At 42.7% G+C, this 21,384-nt stretch overlaps 1 protein-coding gene across 3 annotated transcripts in view; it reads right to left on the bottom strand.

The window, feature by feature from the left end:
- The window catches only part of ESR2 (estrogen receptor 2), a 188,442-nt gene that overhangs the window by 128,488 nt on the left and 38,570 nt on the right, over positions 1–21,384 (bottom strand). The window contains exons 7-8 of one of the 3 annotated variants that reach the window (XM_065871889.1): positions 8,631–8,811; positions 8,151–8,152 (exon numbers count right to left, since the gene is read on the bottom strand). In XM_065871889.1, the coding sequence (XP_065727961.1) occupies positions 8,151–8,152; positions 8,631–8,811 (183 nt within the window). Of the gene's footprint in view, positions 1–6,454; positions 6,880–8,150; positions 8,153–8,630; positions 8,812–21,384 lie in introns of those variants that run through there. The other 2 variants (XM_065871888.1, XM_065871890.1) reach the window with 2 other exon arrangements.

The raw sequence follows: 21,384 nt of genomic DNA, 5'->3' as shown, positions 1-21,384 counted from the left end.
CGTGCCACAACCACTGAAGCCCGCACGCCTGGAGCCTGTGCTCTGCAATAAGACAAGCCACCAAAATAAGAAGCCCACGCACTGCAACGAAGAGTAGCCCCTACTTGCTGCAACTAGAGAAAGCCCACGCACAGCAATGAAGACCCAACACAGCCAAAAATAAGTAAATAAAATAAATTTAAAATAAAATAAAATTAAAAATAAAGCCAGAAAAAAAAACATAATGGAAAAGAATATGAAAAAAAAAAAGTTGTTACTGACCCAGTTCCTCAGTTACCTGCTCTTAACCTGCATCTCTTGACACCCGGGAGACACCATGGACTCGAAGCAATCTCGGTCCCTCTCTTCTCTGCAAAGTGCAAACCTTGGGGAAGCCAAGGAAGCTTGTCAGTAGATGAAGGCCAGATTTCAGCACTGGTGGCCCTTCTGGGGGTTAGACACCCCAGAACGTGCGCAGTTCGCCAGTAGCTTTATGTAAAGGGACCGGCTGAAGAGAACTGTCTTTTACCAAATTGTTGGAAGTGATACGGACACAAAGGTACTGCTTTACCATGCAACCTCAAAGTCTCTTTTAACTCTAAAATAATCCATCTCTTTTCATGGATTACAATAACCGTAGAGGGAAATTTAAATGAAAATATTACCCAAACTTTTTCTTTAAGCCATTGAGTTGGTTAGAAGGTCCTCGCTCCAGGTTCTCCAGAGGCAAAAGGCAGAATATCTCTACCTCCTTCCCTTCTTTCCAGCCCAAAGGAGGTGACTACTCTAGAGACCTTTTCTGCCTGTAAGGAGGGACTCTGGGGCAAGTCCAAGCTGCGGAGAAAGGAGAGTGTCATTTGCATTTTCAAGTCTAATGATGCACACCAACTCTCAGGATAGAGGCCTTTGAGTCTTGAGTCTGTACTCCAGGCTTCTACCCCAGGGAAGCCTTCCTTCACCCACAGCTCAGTGTGTTCCCCAGCTCTTGTTATGAAATAATCTGTGTTTTACACCTTCAAGAGATTTTACATCTTCCATTCCCCACGTGCGAGAGAAATTTTCCAATGACCCTTGACACTAAGTTAGCGTCAGTATGAAGGAATTACCTTTCTCTCCATCCCTCGTGGGGTATAATACTAATTGACTCAAATGAGGTAATTACAGAAAATTACTCCCCCAACTGATGCATCGCATATCAGAATTTTCATATTTGTGAGCTGCATTTTACTTGAGCATACAGTGCCTTTGGTCATAAATCACAGGTGTGAGATTAGCTGACTAAAGATTAAATTGCTGCTGTTTAAAAAGTCTTCAGCAGTTTAAGTCAGAGACTCTTAACTCTTGAAATTGTATGTAAGCATTCTGTTTATGTACCTTTGTCCAGGAAGAGTGTCTGTGCTTTTCATCAAATTCTTAAAGGGCTCTGCAAACCTAAAACAGAATAAAATTCAGAATAGAATGGGAACACTGACTACTTAGCCTAATTACTGAAAGTTCTTATACTCCCAACAAATACATTTTTAAAGCCAAAATTATGAAAAAACACTTTATTTAGCTTATGTCACATTAAACTTCTTTCTGCAACAGTTCCATAGACATTAAAGGCACACAGCAAAGAAAAAGTAGTACCTGGAGGAATGGAAAGCAGGTTTCAAAATCTGCTTTCACACAACAGCAGACATTCATTTGTCAAAAGGCCCAAATTTAAAAGCCTGCTTAATGGTACAGAGCATTCATCTGAAAAAAATGACAAGTTATAGCCAGCCAGTGGGCTCTGAGGTACACAGGACCACTGAATAACAACGTTACAGGACCTACAGTCATGGCACTTAGACACCCAGCACAGAAAGAGAAACACAGCAGCACAGATTGTAGAGTTACAGGAACTGGTCTGGGTTAGCATATCGTCAGAGCTTTGTCCTTCCCTTAAAGGAAGCCCACCATCACATAACACTGACTGGCCCCACAAGTGAATAGGACCCTCGGCATTCAAAAAAAAAAAAGAAAAAAAAAGGATCCTTGACTCCAACGCAACAAAAAGGGTTATAAGAATAACACTGCAGAGAATGCACATCTTTGAGCTACCACTTTGAGCCAAAGTTCCAGCAACTTGGAGAGCTGTAAAGAATAAATGCATGTGTTTTGCACTGCAGTAGACTAGACTCCACGGGGAAGCATCAGTGCCTAAAAGGTGTGAGAATTTTACACGGGTAAGTTTCCAGCGAATCTACTTCACGGCAACACACCTGGGGAAAATGATGACAGGAGGAGGTGACGGCAGTGCCACCCACGAGCTTATGAGCCCAGGATGGGAGGGTAGGAATGATATAATTCATCTTATTTTTTTCCCACCTGTCATGGCTGCTATTCTGTAAAGGTTCACGCAGACCCCATCTAAGCTGAGAAGGCAGAGGGTACAGAAGGCAACCATAACGTAACCGTCTCTCCTCTATGCACCGAGACTCAGCTCAAGCAGCAGACTCGTACGGAAGCAAGTCTGTAGCAGGAGCAGTGCTGGCCAGGCAGGCAGAAGACCTGGATTCTGGTCCCAGTTTTGCCGTTAAGTAGTTTTATGACCTTCAGCAGGTCCATTTACCCCTCCAGGCTTTAATTTACACGTGTACAAAAGATGGGACTGAACTCTCTTCTACTGGGTGTTCTGGAAATGGAGCCATTTAAACCAGAGTAGCCGCGCATGTCAGACTGCATTTGACGAATGGATTCTGCAGTCTAAAAGTATTCTTCCTTTAGTTTTTTTAAACCGCGTGATACTTTCAGCTCTGTCACTCACTCCCTTGTGTGACCTTGAGCAAGTTTGCTTAGGCTCTAGGTTCCAGACCCGGAAAACTGGGATAACAGCAGTTAGTATGAGGATTAAATATGAATGTATAGAGGCACTGAGCACTGTGCCTGGCACACAGTCAGTGTTCCGCAAATACTATTTTTGGGTACTAAACAACGTATTTTTATCATTTCCTTCATATAACCTTTATTATGTCTTTTTAAGATTTTTTAGCAGTTTAAAGAAATGTGTCAAATCTTAAATAAAAATGTTTCGTTTCAAAATAGACTAGAAACTGAAGGTTCACCTTGGAATTTGAAAAGGTATCAATATATGCAAGTTTCTTAGCAGATTTAAGTAACAACCAAACTCGGTTTTCACATGCTAGAACATTCTAGAATTGCTTCAACATAGCCTATAGATATGAATATATAACGTAGCTCTGCCAAGAATTGGGAACTGATATTTTTTTAATGAAACTGAAAATAATTGGTCTTCCAGCTGAGTTAGCAGAGGAATTAATCCAGATAAAGACTGTCTCACTGAAGAGCTTTTGTTGATTTTGCATTGTTTTGTCTTTAATAGTTAAGATCCTCCAGAAATGATCTTGAACTGACAACTTAATCTGCTGCTCCCACCACAATTTTTGAAGATAAATCTCTTCAAAAATTATTTTAGGGTTGAATCCTTTGTAGTTAGTCCTGGTGGACCCTGAGCATGTGACCCTGAGCATGTGACCCTGAGCCCTCAGGCCTGAGGCCACAAGGACAGGATGCGGTGGGGGTGGAGGGAGATGCAGTTGGAACGTGGGCAACTCACTGTGCGGCTCTCCTGGGGTGGCCCATGTGGGTCCTTTTCAGCAGCTGCCAGCTCTCCCAGGAACCTGCGTGAACACTGTGCTAGTGGTTTCTGTATTAAGAATATTCCATGTTAATTATCATTAAAATTTGTCTATATGATTCCCATATTAGGCACTCATGTTTTTGGAATTTAGCTCAAATCTCACACATCCCCCACAGCTAAGTTTGTCGTATTAAATGATCACTTACAAACCAAAATGTAGGAAAGGAATCTCACCATACGAGTCTAAGGCAAAGCTGAGCATTCCTTTTCCATGATACATAAAATGTATTTGGGTGGGTTATTTTTTTTCCAATACTCAATTTAATTCTTGTTTACAGTTGTCAGGTCCTATCCTCTCTAGTTAATTCCTTTTAAAAACTGAACTTGAAAACACTGTGCTTAGCTATGGGAGAAATTTAAGTCGCCCATGGACCATTTGGGTGGGGAGATACCCTCCCCCAAAAGAAGACGTTTAAAAGAAAGCACTATGGTTTTTTTGTTTTTTTTTAAGAAAGCACTATTAAAGAGAAATGGCTAATCTTTAAAATGGACATGGAGGGTTTACTCAAAACCCAGAAAAACAGCAGCCTGACTTTGCACTTTGTCATCCTTAGAGGACACGTTTGGAGCAGCTGGGAACAGAGATCACACACTTCATCTGAAAGGGGGAAAGGGCCCTAGAATACTCAAAACAAAGAACACCTTTAAACTACAGACCTTATTATCTCAGCTGCCTACTTGGCCCAGACCCCAGTCTAAGAGACAGCCTTGCACCAGGGCGGCCTCTCAGGTTGGACTGACTGACCGGTTTCCTCAGCACACCTAGGTGAGACCACAGCCAAGAAGAAATGACCAAAAGTGTTACGTGCTCCTCATGGGCTAAATCCAAATGCAGTGAAACAAGCAGCCCCAAGAAGCATGCAGGAGTGCCTGTGGAAAATGGGCAGTGGGCACTGCAGGAGTCTTCATGAGAGCGTGCACCGTGCGGGTGACACACAGGGTACAGCACAGACGGGTGCCAGGACACCTGAGACAAATCGGTTGCCTACCTTGGCGTCAAACTCCAACCTGCAAAACTTCACTACATAGTAATGGGGTTGCGGCTTAGACCTCATTCTGTTTTGTTTTTGTTTTTTTATTTTTGCTTTTTCAACCTGGTAGTCTCTTTTATAAATACAATTAAGAGAATTTCATTGGCAAATAACTGTTCACGGCTGCCTTCCTTTGCCTCCCGCTTCCCACTCTCTAAGCTCCACCCCCTCGTTTGTCATGGGGGCTCCTAAACTGGCTGGAAAGAAAAATTGACCTGCTGAAAAATACTGGTTCCCTCGTTCCTACAAAATCAAATATATTTGCTGTACTCAATCTCGCTGAGGCTGCAACGAGTCACTAAGAATAATTTCAAATCACCTCAGAATACAGACAATGGTGTGTTCTCTAGGTACATGGCCAAGAGTTTCTGATACAGCTTTGCTCAACTTTTTTAGTAAAACTGCATTGATATCAAAATTAAGAATTATTCAAGATCACACTGGCAGAAACCAACCATATGTTATTGAATGTGATCTTCCTAATGACTTTGGTTTACTGTGGCTAGCACATTTCTGTATTTACTATTTTCAAAAAGAAAGTGTGTTTAATCTCCTATCACAAGGTAATTTTTAAAAACATTGCAAAAATCACACATGATTATTTAACTACTCTCTTCCAAAGTATAGATGTAACTCGTTTTATGCATTCACTATGTTCCTGAAAATTTGTATGAAAATTTCGGTTTTTAAAAAGTGAGTTAAAATTGTAATTTCAGAGGCGCTTTGTCACCGTGTCCTATTTATGTTCCACTTGGATTAAGAACTCATATTTTACTAACTTTTTATTTCACCCAGCCCACCATATAAATGTTCTGATAGGAAAATATTCTAGAAGAGCCCTAGGGTATAAAAGAATTTTCTTGCTATAAATACTTACCCTAAATATTTCTCTTTTTTAAATAGAGTTCACAGTCCTGTTCAAGTTGTACGCTCACCCCGTCTCTAGGGTTTGGCCTGAACATGACACGCTGACGTGTGTGTAGCTGTTCATCCTTCCATGCGACAGCACGCCTCACACACACAGCCTGAAGTGTCCCTGTCTCCCCTGGGTGGCTGAGGTGGCAGTTGTGGCTGCCCCAGGGGAGCAGTGTGGCTGTGACCCACACCCACAGGAGAAACCCCATTCCTGCAAACACTGGTCCTTTCTCTAGCACACACACTGGGCCCCTTGGGACAAGAGAGTTTTAACAAAGGGCAATTCCAGGGGTAGGGGTATTTAAATCTCCACACTCCTCCATGAAGGTGATCACACACACACACACACACACACACACACACACACCCCAAGTAATTTGTAGGCTTTCTGAATGCAAACCAAGAGGGGGTGAACCTGCATGAAGGCGGCAGCAAGGTCTTGGGGGATGAACGTGGCTCGCATCTCAGCTTGACCACTGGTTCCCTAGGTCACATTCCCTCTGGCCTTGGATAGAGTCACAGCAATACGTGACACCTGTCCTCACAGGCCTGTGAGATAGGTGTGTGGAACCAGTTAGTTGACTGCCATCGTGGTTTTCAGTCCTACAATCAAGCGGTCCAGAGGCAGCATACAAAGGACTAATTCTGTGGGCAGGTTAAGTGGCACAATGAGGCTTAGTCCCCTTCCTGTGCATGTGCCACCTTCTCTCCCCTTTCTACTTGACAACGCTTCCAAGTCAGATTTCCACCAGTCATTCCAAAAGCTGTAAGAGGATGTTTTCCAAGGGGTGGGAGGGAGATGGGAAGTGAGAGGGACCACAATGAGATCCCATGAGGCCAAGCAAGACATAAACGCTGCACTCAAACGTGCCCCCTGGTGACAAGGAGCACTGGCTTTCTCACCCTGACTTCCGGGAAGTAGGGAGGTCGGGGAAGGATGGTATTGAGGGGCCATATGAGGGATCACACAGCAGAAAGCCGATGAAGCCCGCCCCCTCCTGATGGGGCTCACGATTTGTGCTGGAGTTCACGCTTCGGCCTCTGACCTCCTCTGCAGCCTGACCACACCTCAGGGCTTGGCATCACTGAGCCTGGGGGTTCTGGGAGCCCTCTTTGCTCTCACTTTCCTCCACCAGGCTGCACTCGGACCCTGTGACCGAGGACTTGCTGCCACGAAGTGTGTGGGCATTCAGCATCTCCAGCAGCAGGTCGTAGACGGGGACCACATTTTTGCACTTCATGTTGAGCAGGTGTTCCATGCCCTTGTTACTAGGGGGACAAAAAGGTGCTGAGATTCCTTCCTGAAGCAGCCAAGGAAAGTCTGACATCTTCCCCGACAGAGCCAGTCCTCCACCCCAACCCCTGCGCTTCTTCCAGCCCTTTGCTAGCTATGGTTCTTGCATCTGTCTCCTCCAGTGATCTACACGTAAGGACAAGTACGATGTCCTATGGGCCTTGGTGTCCCACCACCCACCCACAATGGCCTGATAGCACCGGCACATGGTGCAATGGGGTCTCGCTGTTCACCACAGTTATGTCTACACAGTCTTCGCAAACACTGAACCATTGCTACTGGGAGAAATACAGGGTTAGGTTCTGAGAGGTCCAGGTCCCAACATTTTCACCAGCCATTAATACATAACCTTGTTTCTTCTGAGTTATTGTTATAAAGACACTTTATTTAACACATACAGTCCATTCACTAACATTTAACTCACGGCCTACAGCACTAAAATTCATGCCTGAACAAAGTGTATCTAACACGTATATTTTTTCGGTAGGGACATCACAGGTTTCTTGCACTTAGGAACACTAGAGAGCACTTCAGCACTATGCTTGGGGTCATTTTTAGACAGTGAAATCCCCAACAAAGTACAAGAATGGCAAAATGAGGCACTAAATAGACCACGTAATGGACCCTTGTTTACAGTATGAGAGCAGAAACGAGAAGGCAGAGCAGCACTGCGTGTGACCCCTGCTGGTAACGTAAGTATGGGTAACTCAAACTTTTTGCCATGCTGCACGTGTCCTCAAATGACCTCAAAAGTGCCGTGAGTATTGATTTGGGGGGTTACAAATAAATTTTAGCAAGCAGGCAAATTCACAAATAGGAAATCTGTAATTAATGAGGATGGACTGTTTCTGCTCTGCAAATGGTCATGTACCGAGTAATCATTAAAGAGGAAACAGAGGCGGAGGTCATTTCCATTTCCTCCCCCTTGGTAAAATTCTTGAGGTGTGTGTTGTCCTTTCTCACCACCCCTAGACTTCCCTCCTCGTCGAGGGAGCACCTACCTTCCATCCTCATGTCCCCTCTTCCAGCCCCATGGCAGGGCTACCCTCCTCCTGCGTGACATCAAGCACTGAGCCGCATGGTACCAGCATGAAACCATCATCACACACCATCCCCCTCCACGAGCGCACACAATTTCCATATCCTGAATACACTCTACCCACGCCCTGCCGTCCCAAACCTACTGGGCTCACTAGTTCTCTTAGGTCTCACTCTTAACAACCTGATGCTATCGTAAGAAAAGAACAGCTCTTAGGGAAGCCTTTGTGTACCTCCCCAAATCACCAGCCTCAGAGCTGATCTAGAGGAGCTGGGTTTAACCTCTTCCGGAAAAGACCTCAGGACCGCAGCCCTGGGTAGTGCAGAAAGAGGTGGCAGTTCACTCTAGGAGAGGAACTAACTAACTGCCCCTTTCAGAGCTCCATAAACAAGCTAAAAGCCCCAGCAACTGAAAAACAGATGAGCCACACAGGCCGCCATCAAAAGCTCCTATGAGGACCACGCCACATTCAGTGCTTGCCGTGGCCGGTCTTTGGTTACAGGTGTGTGCACTGATGATGCACCCCCTTCCCTTTCAGGGGTTCATTTTCCCTTAAAGGTGGCAATTCTGCCTTCTCCATCTCAAAGTGGCAAAACCCTTTTTCCAAAGCTCTTCGCCCTCCTCTGGGCATGTGCACAGCCCCCTCCCACCACGCACCCCGTGGAGCGGCCCCCGCAGGGATTGTACCTGGCGTGCCTGATGTGAGAAAGGAGCATCAGCAGGTTAGCCAGGCGGACGGACTGCTGCTGGGAGGGGATGCCGCTCTTGGCGATCACCCAGACCAGAGCATCCGTCACAGCGTTCAGTAGATGAGCCAGTTTCCGGCTGCTGTCAGGCTCCTGGGGTGCCTCAGCTGAAGGGTACACACCTGGACAAAGCATAAAAAAGCCACGAGTCACCGCCCTGAGAGGAGAAAACGGAAGTCATGTGCTCAGCCATTAGGCATGCATATGTTCTCCAGAAAGGAGGCCAAAGTGATCTGGGTTGCTCTGACATCTGCATGTCTGGTGAAACCTTAAAAGCATGGCTTCACCTGTGCATGGTGTCCTTGTCCCCCAAGAGCCAGCCCTGTCACTGAGCTGGAAGGGAAAGCCTTCCAGCTGAATGCCGGATGAACGCAGGCAGACTCAACGGCCTCTCAGAGGGCCCCCTGGCCCAAAAGTGTGGCCTTGCCAAGCAGGAAATGTATCTAGTTGCCTCAAACCATGACATGGTATATCTCAGCTGCAGCAACAAATACCCACATGGAGATGGTCAGAAAGTGAGATTAACTCAACTCCTAGTCCCTAAGAGGGCCCCTCATCTATGGGGAGTTTAATAAACATAAACTAATCACCACCGCTATGCCGCCTCCCCCCGCCCCTGTGTGCCACGCGCAGACGGCCACGGCAGGGCCACTGCCACCTCTGTCCAGGCCCTCAGCATCTCACTTCAGGTGATGCCTTGCTGGAGCAGGAAGACCACCGATTTGGAATCAGACAGACCTACTCTATATCCTCCATCTCTCGCTCTCTGACCCCTGACCAGTCACACAGCTCCTCCAGCCTCAGCTCCTCACTGAGCAAAGCTTACAGGCACATGTCTACCTCCCCACGAGGTAGGTCGCTTCCCCTTTCCTGCCTGGCCCGGTGTCTAATTCCCCTCTGACTCTCGGGACTGAGATACTTGGCCTCCCAAAGGTTGCAAAACAACCGCTCAGGTAAATCTTGCCCTACTACCCCCTCGCCTACCAACCCGACTCCTTGATTCCTGGCAGCAGGGAATTAATTAGCTTCTCTTCCAGGCTTTCGATTTCAAAGAATAAATAGCAAATACGTGAAGTCAACAGGGGAGCTGCTGACTTTTGACTTTAATGAGAACGAAGGATGGCTGGCACTCTATCATCCACAGAATTGGTTTTGGCAGTTTTTGTTCTCTACTTTTATTGGCATTTCCAGTTCAATTAATGCAACTCAGTTCAACTCAGCTCAACTCACTCCAGTTAAGGCAAGGGACATACTGAACCACAACCATGCCAGTGCAGCGCTTCGCCACATCCCTAGGGGCACGTCCGTCCATGATGTCTGATGATGCAGATTTAAAATATTCATCTTTGGCCCAGAAGCTGCTGCTCTAACCCATCTGCTCACATGTTCCTCACAGGGACTCTTCCAGGCTCCCTGGCATGCTGGGGTCAAGCCTCCCGTTGACCCCCATGGCAAATAACCTGCCCTCTCACTGCCCCCACCTTCCACTCAACATGCCCTTGAGTGTCCAAAATGAAAAATGCAGATCATGTGGTGCCCTTAAATGAATTCCCAGCTCTTGGGGTACAGTCCAAACCACTTGGTGCAGTTAACAGTGTACCAGGGCTCTCTCTGCTCTCTGCATCCTCAGTTCCCCGCACACCTCACCCTGAACACTGCTTTCAATTCCTTTAACAGGTGATGCCCTGAGCATACTGAGCTTTCTGCTTAGGAATGCTCTTCCTTCCCTCCCCTCCTCCACCCCATCTCCTCCTCTTCTCCACATCCCCTCCTCTTACTTATCTACATCCATTCCTCCTTTAGATTCCAGCCTGGTTATGAACTTCCTTGTGGAAGCTTCCCTGACTTCCCTCTGGTTTGGGCTCTCCTCTGAAGCTCCAAAGGTGCCCTGTGCTTCCCCAGCAGAGGGCAGCACGTTGTCCTACACGCTGGATGTCCTCATATACACGCTCTGACCCTCAGTGAGACTGGACATAATAAGTACTGTGCAGGCACAGACCCTATTTGTTTGCCTTTATATACCCATCACCTATTACAATGACTGGCATGGAGTAAGCACTCATAAATGGAAGAATTAGACTGAATTTACATAGGTTTAAATTTTTAGCCAATCACACCATTATAATTGAAATGATAAATATGCATGTTGATGCATATTTTAGGTACATACACAGAAAATTATAAATCAAATGAAAGCTTAGAGAAAATTATTTTAAGCTTATTTTCCCTTAAAATTGACCCTGGCTGCATTAACAAGTATTTTCTTTAACTACCCTTTAGTCTATTCTGCTACATGAAATGTGCTCCATGTATTTCTACTGCCATAAAGAAATCTTACATTTTTGGATTCTAAAAGGAGTCAAAATTACATACCTGTACATATGTCAGTCTAAAGTGACAAAACGTGAAAATATAAAAATATTTGGCTAGTATACAAATGTTCACAGCAATGTTACTCATAATAGCCCCAAAGTGGAAACAACCTAAATGTCCACCAACTGATGAATGGATAAACAAGATGTATATCCATACAGTGGAAGATTACTGGGCCATAAAAAGGAATGAAGCAAGGCAGAAATAGAGACACAGATGTAGAGAATAAACGTATGGACACCAAGGAAGGAAAGGTGGAGGGGATGAACTGGGAGATTGGGATTGACATATATACACTAATATGTATAAAATAGATAACTAATGAGAACCTGCTACATAGCACAGGGAACTCCACTTCGCTGTACAGTAGAAACTAACACAACATTGTAAAACAACTATACCCCAATAAAAATAAAAAATAAAAAAATAAAAAGCAGAATGCCAAAAAAAAAAGGAATGAAGTACTGACACATGCTACAACTTGGGTGAAACATCATGCTAAGTGAAAGGAGCCAGCCACAAAGGTCTACATTTTTATGATTCCATTTATATGAACTGTCCAAAATGGGCAAATCGATACAGACAGAAAGTAGATTAGTGGTTGCCCAGGACTATAGGTGGGACAGAGATTGGAGAGTGACAGCTAGATTGGGGAGTACAGGATTTCTTTTAGGGTGATGAAAAATGTTCTAAAGTTGGTTTTGATGATGGCTGCACAAGTCTATAGATATACTAAAAACCACTGAATTGTACACTTTAAATGGGTGAATTGAATGGCATATGAATATCACAATAAAGCTGTAATTTTAAAAAGTAATAAAATGAATCTTCAGAACCAAAACTGCAGTAACATAAAAGCTCCTCAGTACCTCCTTACGTCTGACCAAGGCTCCCCTCAGATAACCTGTGTTGGCTATTGGGTCACCTTCTTCATAAACGAGCAGTCACTGCCAACGATCTTCTACAGGCTGTGGGGTCAGCACAGCTCCATACAGGGCTCAGGGTCCATCACTGATGAGGGGTTTGGGGATAGGGGTCACTGTGGTTCTGTAAAGGCATGTGCCGTATCACTTTTACATATGGGGAAAGATTTTACGTACAAAAAGATTAACCTATATAAAATCATCCTGGGAAGGAACTGGGCTGTAGAATACCCATTTTGCTGCCTGCCTCTCTTTTCAGTCAGCAGTGCTGTGCCTGCACTTTGGGCATTCACATACCCTCTTGCTCATCAGACACGTAGGTACAGGGTAATCGCTAAGTGGCAGGCCCCAGGAGGGGCAAGAGACAAGACACAAAGCCCCCAGGATGCTCACTGCCCAGACACACAGGAAACGGTAAGGATTAACTCCTCCCAGCCCCCAAGAGTTAAGAACATCAGATTTTCATTTAGAAATTAAATGACTTTTCCTAAAACTAAAGAAATACAGTAAAAAAAAGTCAAGATCTTGGCACACCACCACACACATACCAAAGAAAGTAAAATAAAATCAAGGACACAATTTCCTTTCCTCTTTATCGCCTGGGAACAGCTGTGTCCTCCTTTCACCAGCCCACCTGATGACATTCTGAGCAGCACATGGGGAGAGATGGGCAACCCCCCAACATCTGCCAGGTCCTAAGGGTTCAAAGGACGAAGATATAAGCTCGCCTCAACTGAAAGCAAATAAATCAGAAGAGATAAAGTGTTTAATAAAAATTCCAGAATACTAACCAAAGGAAAAATGTTCTGGCTTTTGGGAGGTGTATGTGGGGTTTTGTTTGCCTGTTTGCTTTGAGGAAAGAACCTCTAGCTATGACCATCCCCTTTATCACTACCTCCTAACCCAGCACCATAAGAACAGACTGATGTTGGAAAGGTGTTGGTGACATGGACCCAGGAGGCTGATGCCTACAATGCTTTGCCCCCATGTTCTCCATCAACAGAAAAGCACCCATCTGGCCTCTTCAGCATCCTTCTGTGTGTCCTTTTGTATCTTGGCTTTCTCCACCTACCCACGTCATGGGAACCCTCCCTATAAACTCAGAGTGAACCAGGGCTTGAGTTGATATCTCTTAATAATCTTCTTCATGTAAAATAGGCTTACCTGGTTCTAACTATTTCTTTCATTTAATGAAAAGTTTCATCCATATGAAAACTTTGTAATGAAAAGTCACAAAAGTTTGCAAAGCCCTAAAATTATTTGGATACATAGATCTTATTCCTAATTTTAAATATTTTCAAAGACTCATTATTTGCAGATTGATTCCACTCTGTTTCCTAGATTCAGTAGCCTCTAATTCTATCCAAGGGAGGACTTCCCTAGTCTCCAGGTTTCTGGGTGACAAGATGGCTGGTCTCAGGACTCTTAATTTGGATACGCTGTTACATTAAGTATAACACTCACATAACACCCTAGAGTTTCTAAAACACTTTAATAAATATTGTAATAGGTTGTGTTAAATGCAACATTTTCTGTTGTCTCTGAGTTTCAGGAGCCATATCAAAGACTGAGTATATATAATAGAGTAATACCAGGCACCCTCACATCTTACCTATGCACCGCGGAAGAGGATTTGCTGAGAGGGAAGTTCGGATGGTGCTGCCCTCAGCCCATCTCTCCCCAGCAGAGAGGAACATGCTCTTCTAAGCCTGGTAAGGATCAGAGCCCTCATTAACTGTAAGAGTGTATATCCCTATTCTGGACCAAAAGCATTGTATCTAGTTCATTACTGCTAAGATTTTTATTAGGATCAAGTTGAATTTACAGACTATCTGTGGGGAAGATTAACATCTTAACATACTGAATCTTTTAACCCATTAACATCTCTCTCCATTTATTTAGGATTTCTTATTTCTGTCAGCAATGTTTTGCAGTTTTCAATGTGTGGTCTCACATGTTTTGTCAAATTTATCCTAAGGTTTCACAATTTTTTTTTTTTTTTTTTTTTGCGGTACGCGGGCCTCTCACTGCCGTGGCCGCTCCCATTGCGGAGTACAGGCTCCAGACGCACAGGCTCAGCGGCCATGGCTCATGGGCCCAGCCGCTCCGCGGCATGCGGGATCTTCCCGGACCGGGGCAGGAACCCGCGTCCCCTGCATCGGCAGGCAGACTCTCAACCACTGCGCCATCAGGGAAGCCCAAGGTTTCACAATTTTTGATGCTATTGTAAATAGTATTGATTTTTTATTTCAATTACCAATTATTCATTCCTACCATATAGAAATAAAATTATTTTTTATATATTTCCCTTATATCCCACAATCTGGGTAAACTCACTTTTTTGTAGACTCTGAGTTTTCTACACAGATTATCACATTTTTCAAATAAAGAGTTTTACTTCTACCTTTATAATCTGGATGGATGTCTTTTATTCTCTTTTCTTGACTTATGACACTAAAACTTCCAGTAAAACATTGAATAAAATTCATGAGAGTGGACATACTTGGCTTATTCCTGATAACAAGCAAGTATACCATTAGCTGTAGATTATTCATTAATGCCCCTGACTAGGTTAAGGAAGTTTCCTTCTGTTACTAGTTTGTTGAGAGTTTTTAGAAGGAATGGGCATTCGATTTTGTCAAATGCTTTTTCTGCACAATTGGAATAATCACATGGTTTTTCATTATTATTCTGTTAATATGGTAAATTATGTTGATTTTCTTTTTTAAATGAATATGACATGGTTTTATTTTTCTCATTTATTTATTGAATTAAAAAAATATATTGAATAAATATTGCATCGGGTCTTAGTTGCAGCACGTGGAATCTTTCATTGCGGCACACAGGCTTCTCTCTAGTTGTGGCGCACAGGCTCCAGAGCACAGGGGCTCGCTCTGTAGTTTGTGGCACACCGGCTAGTTGAGGTGTGCAAGCCCAGTAGTTGTAGCGCTTGGGCTTAGTTGCCCTGTGGCATGTGGGATCTTAGTTCGCCGACCAGGGATCGAACCCGCGTCCACTGCACTGGAAGGCAGATTCTTTACCACTGGCCCACCAGGGAAGTCCCTGTTGATTGATTTTCAAAAGTTAAAGAACCTTGTATTCCTGGGAAAATCACACTTGTTCACAATATATGATTGGATTCTATTTCTAAAAAACAAATTTGAGAATTTTGGCATCTGTATACATGAGAGATACTGGTCTGCTGTCTTCTTTTCTTCCAATATGTTGGTCTGGGTTTCCTATCAGAGTAATGAGTTGGAAAGTATTGCCACCTCCTCAGTTTTCTGCAATAATATGTATAAGCTTGGTATTACTTATTCCTTAGATGTTTGGTAGAATTCTTGCAGAAAAGCCATCTGGGCCTGAAGTTTTCTTTGTGGGAAAGTTTGTAACTACAAATTCAATGTCTTTGATAGATATATAGCTGTTCAGAATTTTTAAGTTTCTTTTTGATTGAGTTTCAGTAATTTGTATCTTTCAAAGAATTTGTCCATTTCATCTAATATTCAAGCGAATTGGCATAAAGTTATTTATAATATTACCTTATTATTCTTTTTAATATCTGCAGAAAAATAACATCACCTATCCCACTACTGATACTGGTAACCTGTATCTTCTTTCCTTTTTTCTGATCAGTCTGGCCAGAGGCTCATCAATTTCATTGATCTCAAATAATCAGCTTTTGACTTTCTTGTTTTTCATCTACTATTTTCTTTTTTTCTGTTCCATTGTTTTCCACTCTATCCTTTATTATTTCTTTTCCTCTGCTTATTTGGGGTTTCATTTTCTCTTCTTTTCCTAAGTTTCCTTAAGGTTGAAAGCTGAGGTCCTTAATTTCAGACCTAGCTTTTTTAATTGAACTATAGTTGACATACAATTCTAAGTCAGTTTCGGGTGTACTACATAGTGATTTGACATTTGCATACATTATGAAATGATCACCACAATAAGTCGAGTAACCATCTGTCTCCACACAAAGGTATTACAATATTTTTGACCATATTCCTAATGTTATATATTACATCTCCATGGCTTATTTTATAACTGGAGTGTGTATCTCTTTTTTTTTTTAATTTTTATTTATTTATGGCTGCATTGGGTCTTCATGATTGCGTGAGGGCTTTTCTCTAGTTGTGGTGCGTGGGCTTCTCATTGCGGTGGCTTCTCTTGTTGCGGAGCACAGGCTCTAGGAGCATGGGCTTCAGTAGTTGTGGCATGCAGGCTCAGTAGTTGTGGCTCATGGGCTCCAGAGCGCAGGCTCAGTAGTTGTGACACACGGGCTTCTCATTGCAGTGGCTTCTCTTGTTGCGGAGCACAGGCTCTAGGAGCGTGGGCTTCAGTAGTTGTGGCATACAGGCTCAGCAGTAGTGGCTCACGGGCTCTAGAGCGCAGGCTCAGTAATTGTGGTGCACGGGCTTAGTTACTCCGTGGCATGTCGGATCTTCCCGGACCAGGGCTTGAACCTGTGTCCCCTGCATTGGCAGGCAGACTCTTAACCACTGTGCCACCAGGGAAGCCCTGGAGTTTGTATCTCTTAATTCCCTTCAGTTACTTCATACACTCTCTCTCCCCTCTAGCAACCACCTGTTTGTTCTTTGTAGTTTGTTCTCTGTATTCATTAGTCTATTTTTGTTTTGTCTGTTTTGTTTTTTAAATTCCACAAATAAGTGAGATCATACAGTATTTCCCTTTCTCTGACTTACTTCACTTCACATAATACTCTTTAGATCCTTCCATGTTGCTGTAAATGGCAGGATTTCACTTTTTTTAATAGCTGAGTAATATTCCATTGTATGTGTGCATACATACACATACACACACACACACACACACACACACACACATCCCACATCTTCTTTATTCACTCATCTATTGACAGACACTTAGGTTGCTTCCATATCTTGGCTATTGTAAATAATGCTGCAGTGAACATTGGTGTACATGTAAACCAGGATACACATTCTTTTCAAGTGCACATGGAACATTCTCCAGGATAGATCACATGCTAAGCTACAAAACAGTCTTAATAAATTTAAGAAGGTTAAAATCACATCAAGCATCTTTTCTGACTACAACAGTGTGAGACTAGAAATCAACTAGAAGAAAAAAACTGCGAAAAACACAAACACATAGCATACTACAAAAAAAAATCAGTGGGTCACTGAAGAAATCAAAGAGGAAATAAACATATACCTGGAGACAAATGAAAATGGAAACACATGATCTGAAATCTATGGGATGCAGCAAAAGCAGTTCTAAGAGGTAAGTTTGTAGCAATACAAGCCTACCTCAAGAAAAATCTTGACATATTCCTTTTATTGGAATATGGGCCTTGAATGCTATAAATTTCCCTCAAACTATTTTTTTTAATTAATTTAGTTATTTATCTTTGGCTGTGTTGGGTCTTTGTTGCTGTGCACGGGCTTTCTCTAGTTGCGGCGAGCTGGGGCCACTCTTTGTTGCGGTGCGCGGGCTTCTCATTGCAGTGGCCTCTCTTGTCACGGAGCACGGGCTCTAGGCACACAGGCTACAGTAGTTGTGACTTGCCAGCTCTAGAGTGCAGGCTCAGTAGTTGTGGCTCACCAGCTCTAGAGTGCAGGCTCAGTAGTTGTGGCGCACAGGCTTAGCTGCTCCGCGGCATGTGGGATCCTCCCAGCCCAGGGCTTGAACCCGAGTCCCCTGCACTGGCAGGTGGATTCCCAACCACTGCACCACCAGGCAAGCCCTCCCTCAAGCTACTGCTTTAGCTGCAACCCCAACATTTTGCTGTGTTCCACTTTCATTTTCAGTTAGTTCAAAATGCTTTCTAATTTTAATTTTGATTATTTTTCTGTGATCCATGGATTATTTAGATATATGTTATTTGGTTTCCAAACGTTTGGAAATTCTCCAAGATCTTTCTAATATTGGTTTCTAATTTAGTTCCATTGTGTCAAAGAAAATACTTTGTACAAATTAAATTCTTTTAAATGTATTCAGACTTGTTTCATGGTCCAGGATATAGTCTATCCTGGTAAATATTCAATGAATACTTGAAAAGAATGTGTCTTCTGCTGTTTTGGGGTTGAGGGTTTTTAAAATGCCAATTAGGTAAAGTTGGCTGGCAGTGTTATTCAAGTCTTCCCTATATTTACTGATTTTCTGTCTACTTATTCTATCAATTATTGAGAGAGGGGTATTAAAATATCCCACTATAATAAGGGATTTGTCCATTTCTCCCTGCAGTTTTATCAGATTTTACTTCATAAGGTTTGAGGTTCTCTTATTTGGTGCATAAATGTTTAGGATTGTTATGTCTTCTTGACAAATGGACTCATTTATCATTATGAAATTACCTTCTCTATTCCTAGAAATATTCTTTGCTTTAAAATTTACTTTTTCTGATATTAATGTAGCCACTCCAGCTTAATACTCTGTTCATTTTTTAAACCCTTTTTTCTTTCTATTCTTTTTTGATAGTTTCTATTGCTCTTGCTTAACAGGCACTATTGTTTCTTCTGCTATGCCTCATCAGACGTAAGTCCATCAAAACATAGCTTTCACATTTAGAAATTTAATTTGTGTGTATTTCATATTTTCCATGTCTCTCCTTAACCTGTTCATGCTTTCCTCTACTCCTTGGACATATGGAATATAGTTACAGTAATTGTTTTAATGCCCTTGTCTACTAAGTCTATCATCTGCATCACCTGGTGTCTTTTCCAATTATTGTCATTTTCCTCATAATAGGTCATATTTTCTGCTTCTTTCCATGCTTGCTAACATGTGATTGGTTTACCCTGTTAAGTGCTGGATATTCTTCCATTCCTTTAAATAGTCTTGAGCTTTATGCAGTTAAGTTACTTGGCAATAGTTTGATCCTTCAGACTTGCTTTTTAAGTTTCATTTGGTAGGAGCAGGGCAGCCTTTAGTCTAGGGCTTATGTTACCTCACTACTGAGGCAATACCTTTCTGAGTACTACAACCAACATCCAGTAGAGTAGAAGGTTTTTTCCCTGTGGCTGGTGAGAACGTGAACTATTCCTGGCCCTGTGTGAACTTCCAAGTGTTGTTCTGCCCGCTCCTTTCTGGTGGTTCTTTCCCTGCCCTCGGTTAGAATCATAAGCATGAAATTAATGCTCAGTTGAAGACCTGAAGGGGATCCTCTGCAGGTCTCTAAAGCCTCTCTGTCCAGCTCATTCCTCTCCAGTTCTCTCCCCTGAAAATCCTAGCCTTCCCAAATTCACAACTCTGCTCCCTCATTTCAGGGAGACCACTGGTGTCTACCTGGGTTACTTCTCCCTGTATTGCAGCCTGGAAACTGGCTCCAGGCAGTAAACTGGTCAAATGGATCACCTTGTGTCTATTCTCTTGGGAGTCACTGTCCAATGTCCAATGTCTGTTTTATATATTCTGTAGGGTTGTTTAAATTCAAGGTGGCTAAGTGGATTCTGTCCCTGTGTTTGTTTTCAAGTTAATGCTATAAATAATCAAAAAGAAAAAAGCCTGTAACTTGAGATGCTTAAAATCTAGCATGGAAAAGACTCACCTCTCCTGACAGTGGAAATTTTCCCACAGAAACAGAACCCCATTTTCCTAACAGCAACGCAGAACAGGATAAATTCATTTTGAATGCCGTTATGACTACCAAGCCAAAAAAATTTCTTAAGAAAAGATTTCTTAAATTGGGATTTACTGTAAACAAATCCTACTCACTTACTGTCCCAAGTGGTAATTACATCACATGCCTACCTCACCCTCTGTAATTCTCTCTACATGGCAGTTCTGTCAGATGCTGCAGGAGGAATGCCGTAGCCTTAGGCTTTCCCATTTGCACAGATGTTTCTAGTTTCCCAACAACACAATATGATGTCCAGAGGCTAAAATGACTGTGAGGAGCCTTGCCAAACATAAGGCTTTACACTGCAAAGTGGTGTAACAAGAAACAAACTGCTTTCCAAGGAGCACTTTGCTGTACAGAAAAGAGTTCTAAATTATTTCTGCAAGTAAGAGAAGCCCCATAATCTGGCATTTGATGATCCTCCTGTACCAAGGTGGGAATGAACTTTCCAGGGAAATCTTGCCTTTAACAAAGACAAATGACAACAAAAATCTGAGGTAACGTCTGTAGGTAAATTCAAAGAGAAGGTCAGAAAAAGTTGATTTTCTTCCACAGTTTCATATGTCCCACCTGGACATTTCCTATATGCACATCAACTTAATCACTGATGTAAGCTGGGCCCTCATATTATTTTATAGAAGGGGAATGGTAACAATAAATGTCAAGAAGGTGCCAGAAGCTCCAAAGCATTTAGGAGTCTTCTTGGCTTTCCCTACAATTTTCATTTGTCCAACAACTTACCATTTCTACTCACAAATGTCTGCTTTCTAGAACTGCGGTAGGGAGTGTACTGGGTGTGGGGGAAATGTCCTGTCAGGCAAGTAAGGCCAGATTGAGATCCAACCAGGAAGTACCCAAAGGTTGTCTTCAGGGTCTCTGAGTCTCACATGACCTTCAAATTCCTTCTTCATTCCCCCCTCCTCTCCTTTAAGACCTAACTTCCTCCCCCCACGCCCACCTCCTGATCCAGCTATCTCCCGGACAGCTCTCCATGCTCTATACCAGGGTTACTCAAAGTATCATCTGTTACCAGTTCACAAAGAGAGAAGAAGAAATTGAGGGTAAGCATTTGGAAACTTTTACAGTAATTGATAGAGTAATTTTAAATCAGTTGAATGTAACAACAAAATACTAGGGCTTGTATTTTGCACTTTTCTTTTTCTAGTACTTTATTTTTATTTCACAAAAGTAACTATCTACATGAAAGGATATACCATGTTCTTGTATTAGAAGAATCAATATTGTCCAAATGACTATACTACCCAAGGCAATCTATACATTCAATGCAATGCCTATCAAATTACCAATGGCATTTTTCACAGAACTAGAAAAAAAATTCTAAAGTTTAAACGGAAACACAAAAGACCCCAAATAGATAAAGCAATCCTGAGAAAAAAAATTGGAGCTGGAGGAAATCAGACTCCCTGACTTCAGACTATACTACAAAGCTACAGTAATCAAAACAGTATGGTACTGGTACAAAAACAGAAATATAGATCTATGGAACAGGACAGAAAGCCCAGAAATAAATTCACGCACCTGTGGTCAACTAATCTATGACAAAGGAGGCAAGAATATACAATGGAGAAAAGACAGCCTCTTCAATAAGTGGTGCTGGGAAAACTGGACAGCTACATGTAAAAAAATGAAATTAGAACACTCCCTAACACCATACACAAAAGTAAACTCGAAATGGATCAAAGACCTAAATGTAAGGCCAACACTATGAAACTCTTAGAGGAAAACATAAGCAGAACACTCTTTGACATAAATCACAGCAATATCTTTTTTGATCCACC

This window comes from Phocoena phocoena, chromosome 2 (genome assembly GCF_963924675.1).
Source record: "Phocoena phocoena chromosome 2, mPhoPho1.1, whole genome shotgun sequence".
In the NCBI taxonomy this organism is placed as follows: Eukaryota; Metazoa; Chordata; class Mammalia; order Artiodactyla; family Phocoenidae; genus Phocoena; species Phocoena phocoena.
This window is presented reverse-complemented; position numbering and strand designations above follow the sequence as displayed.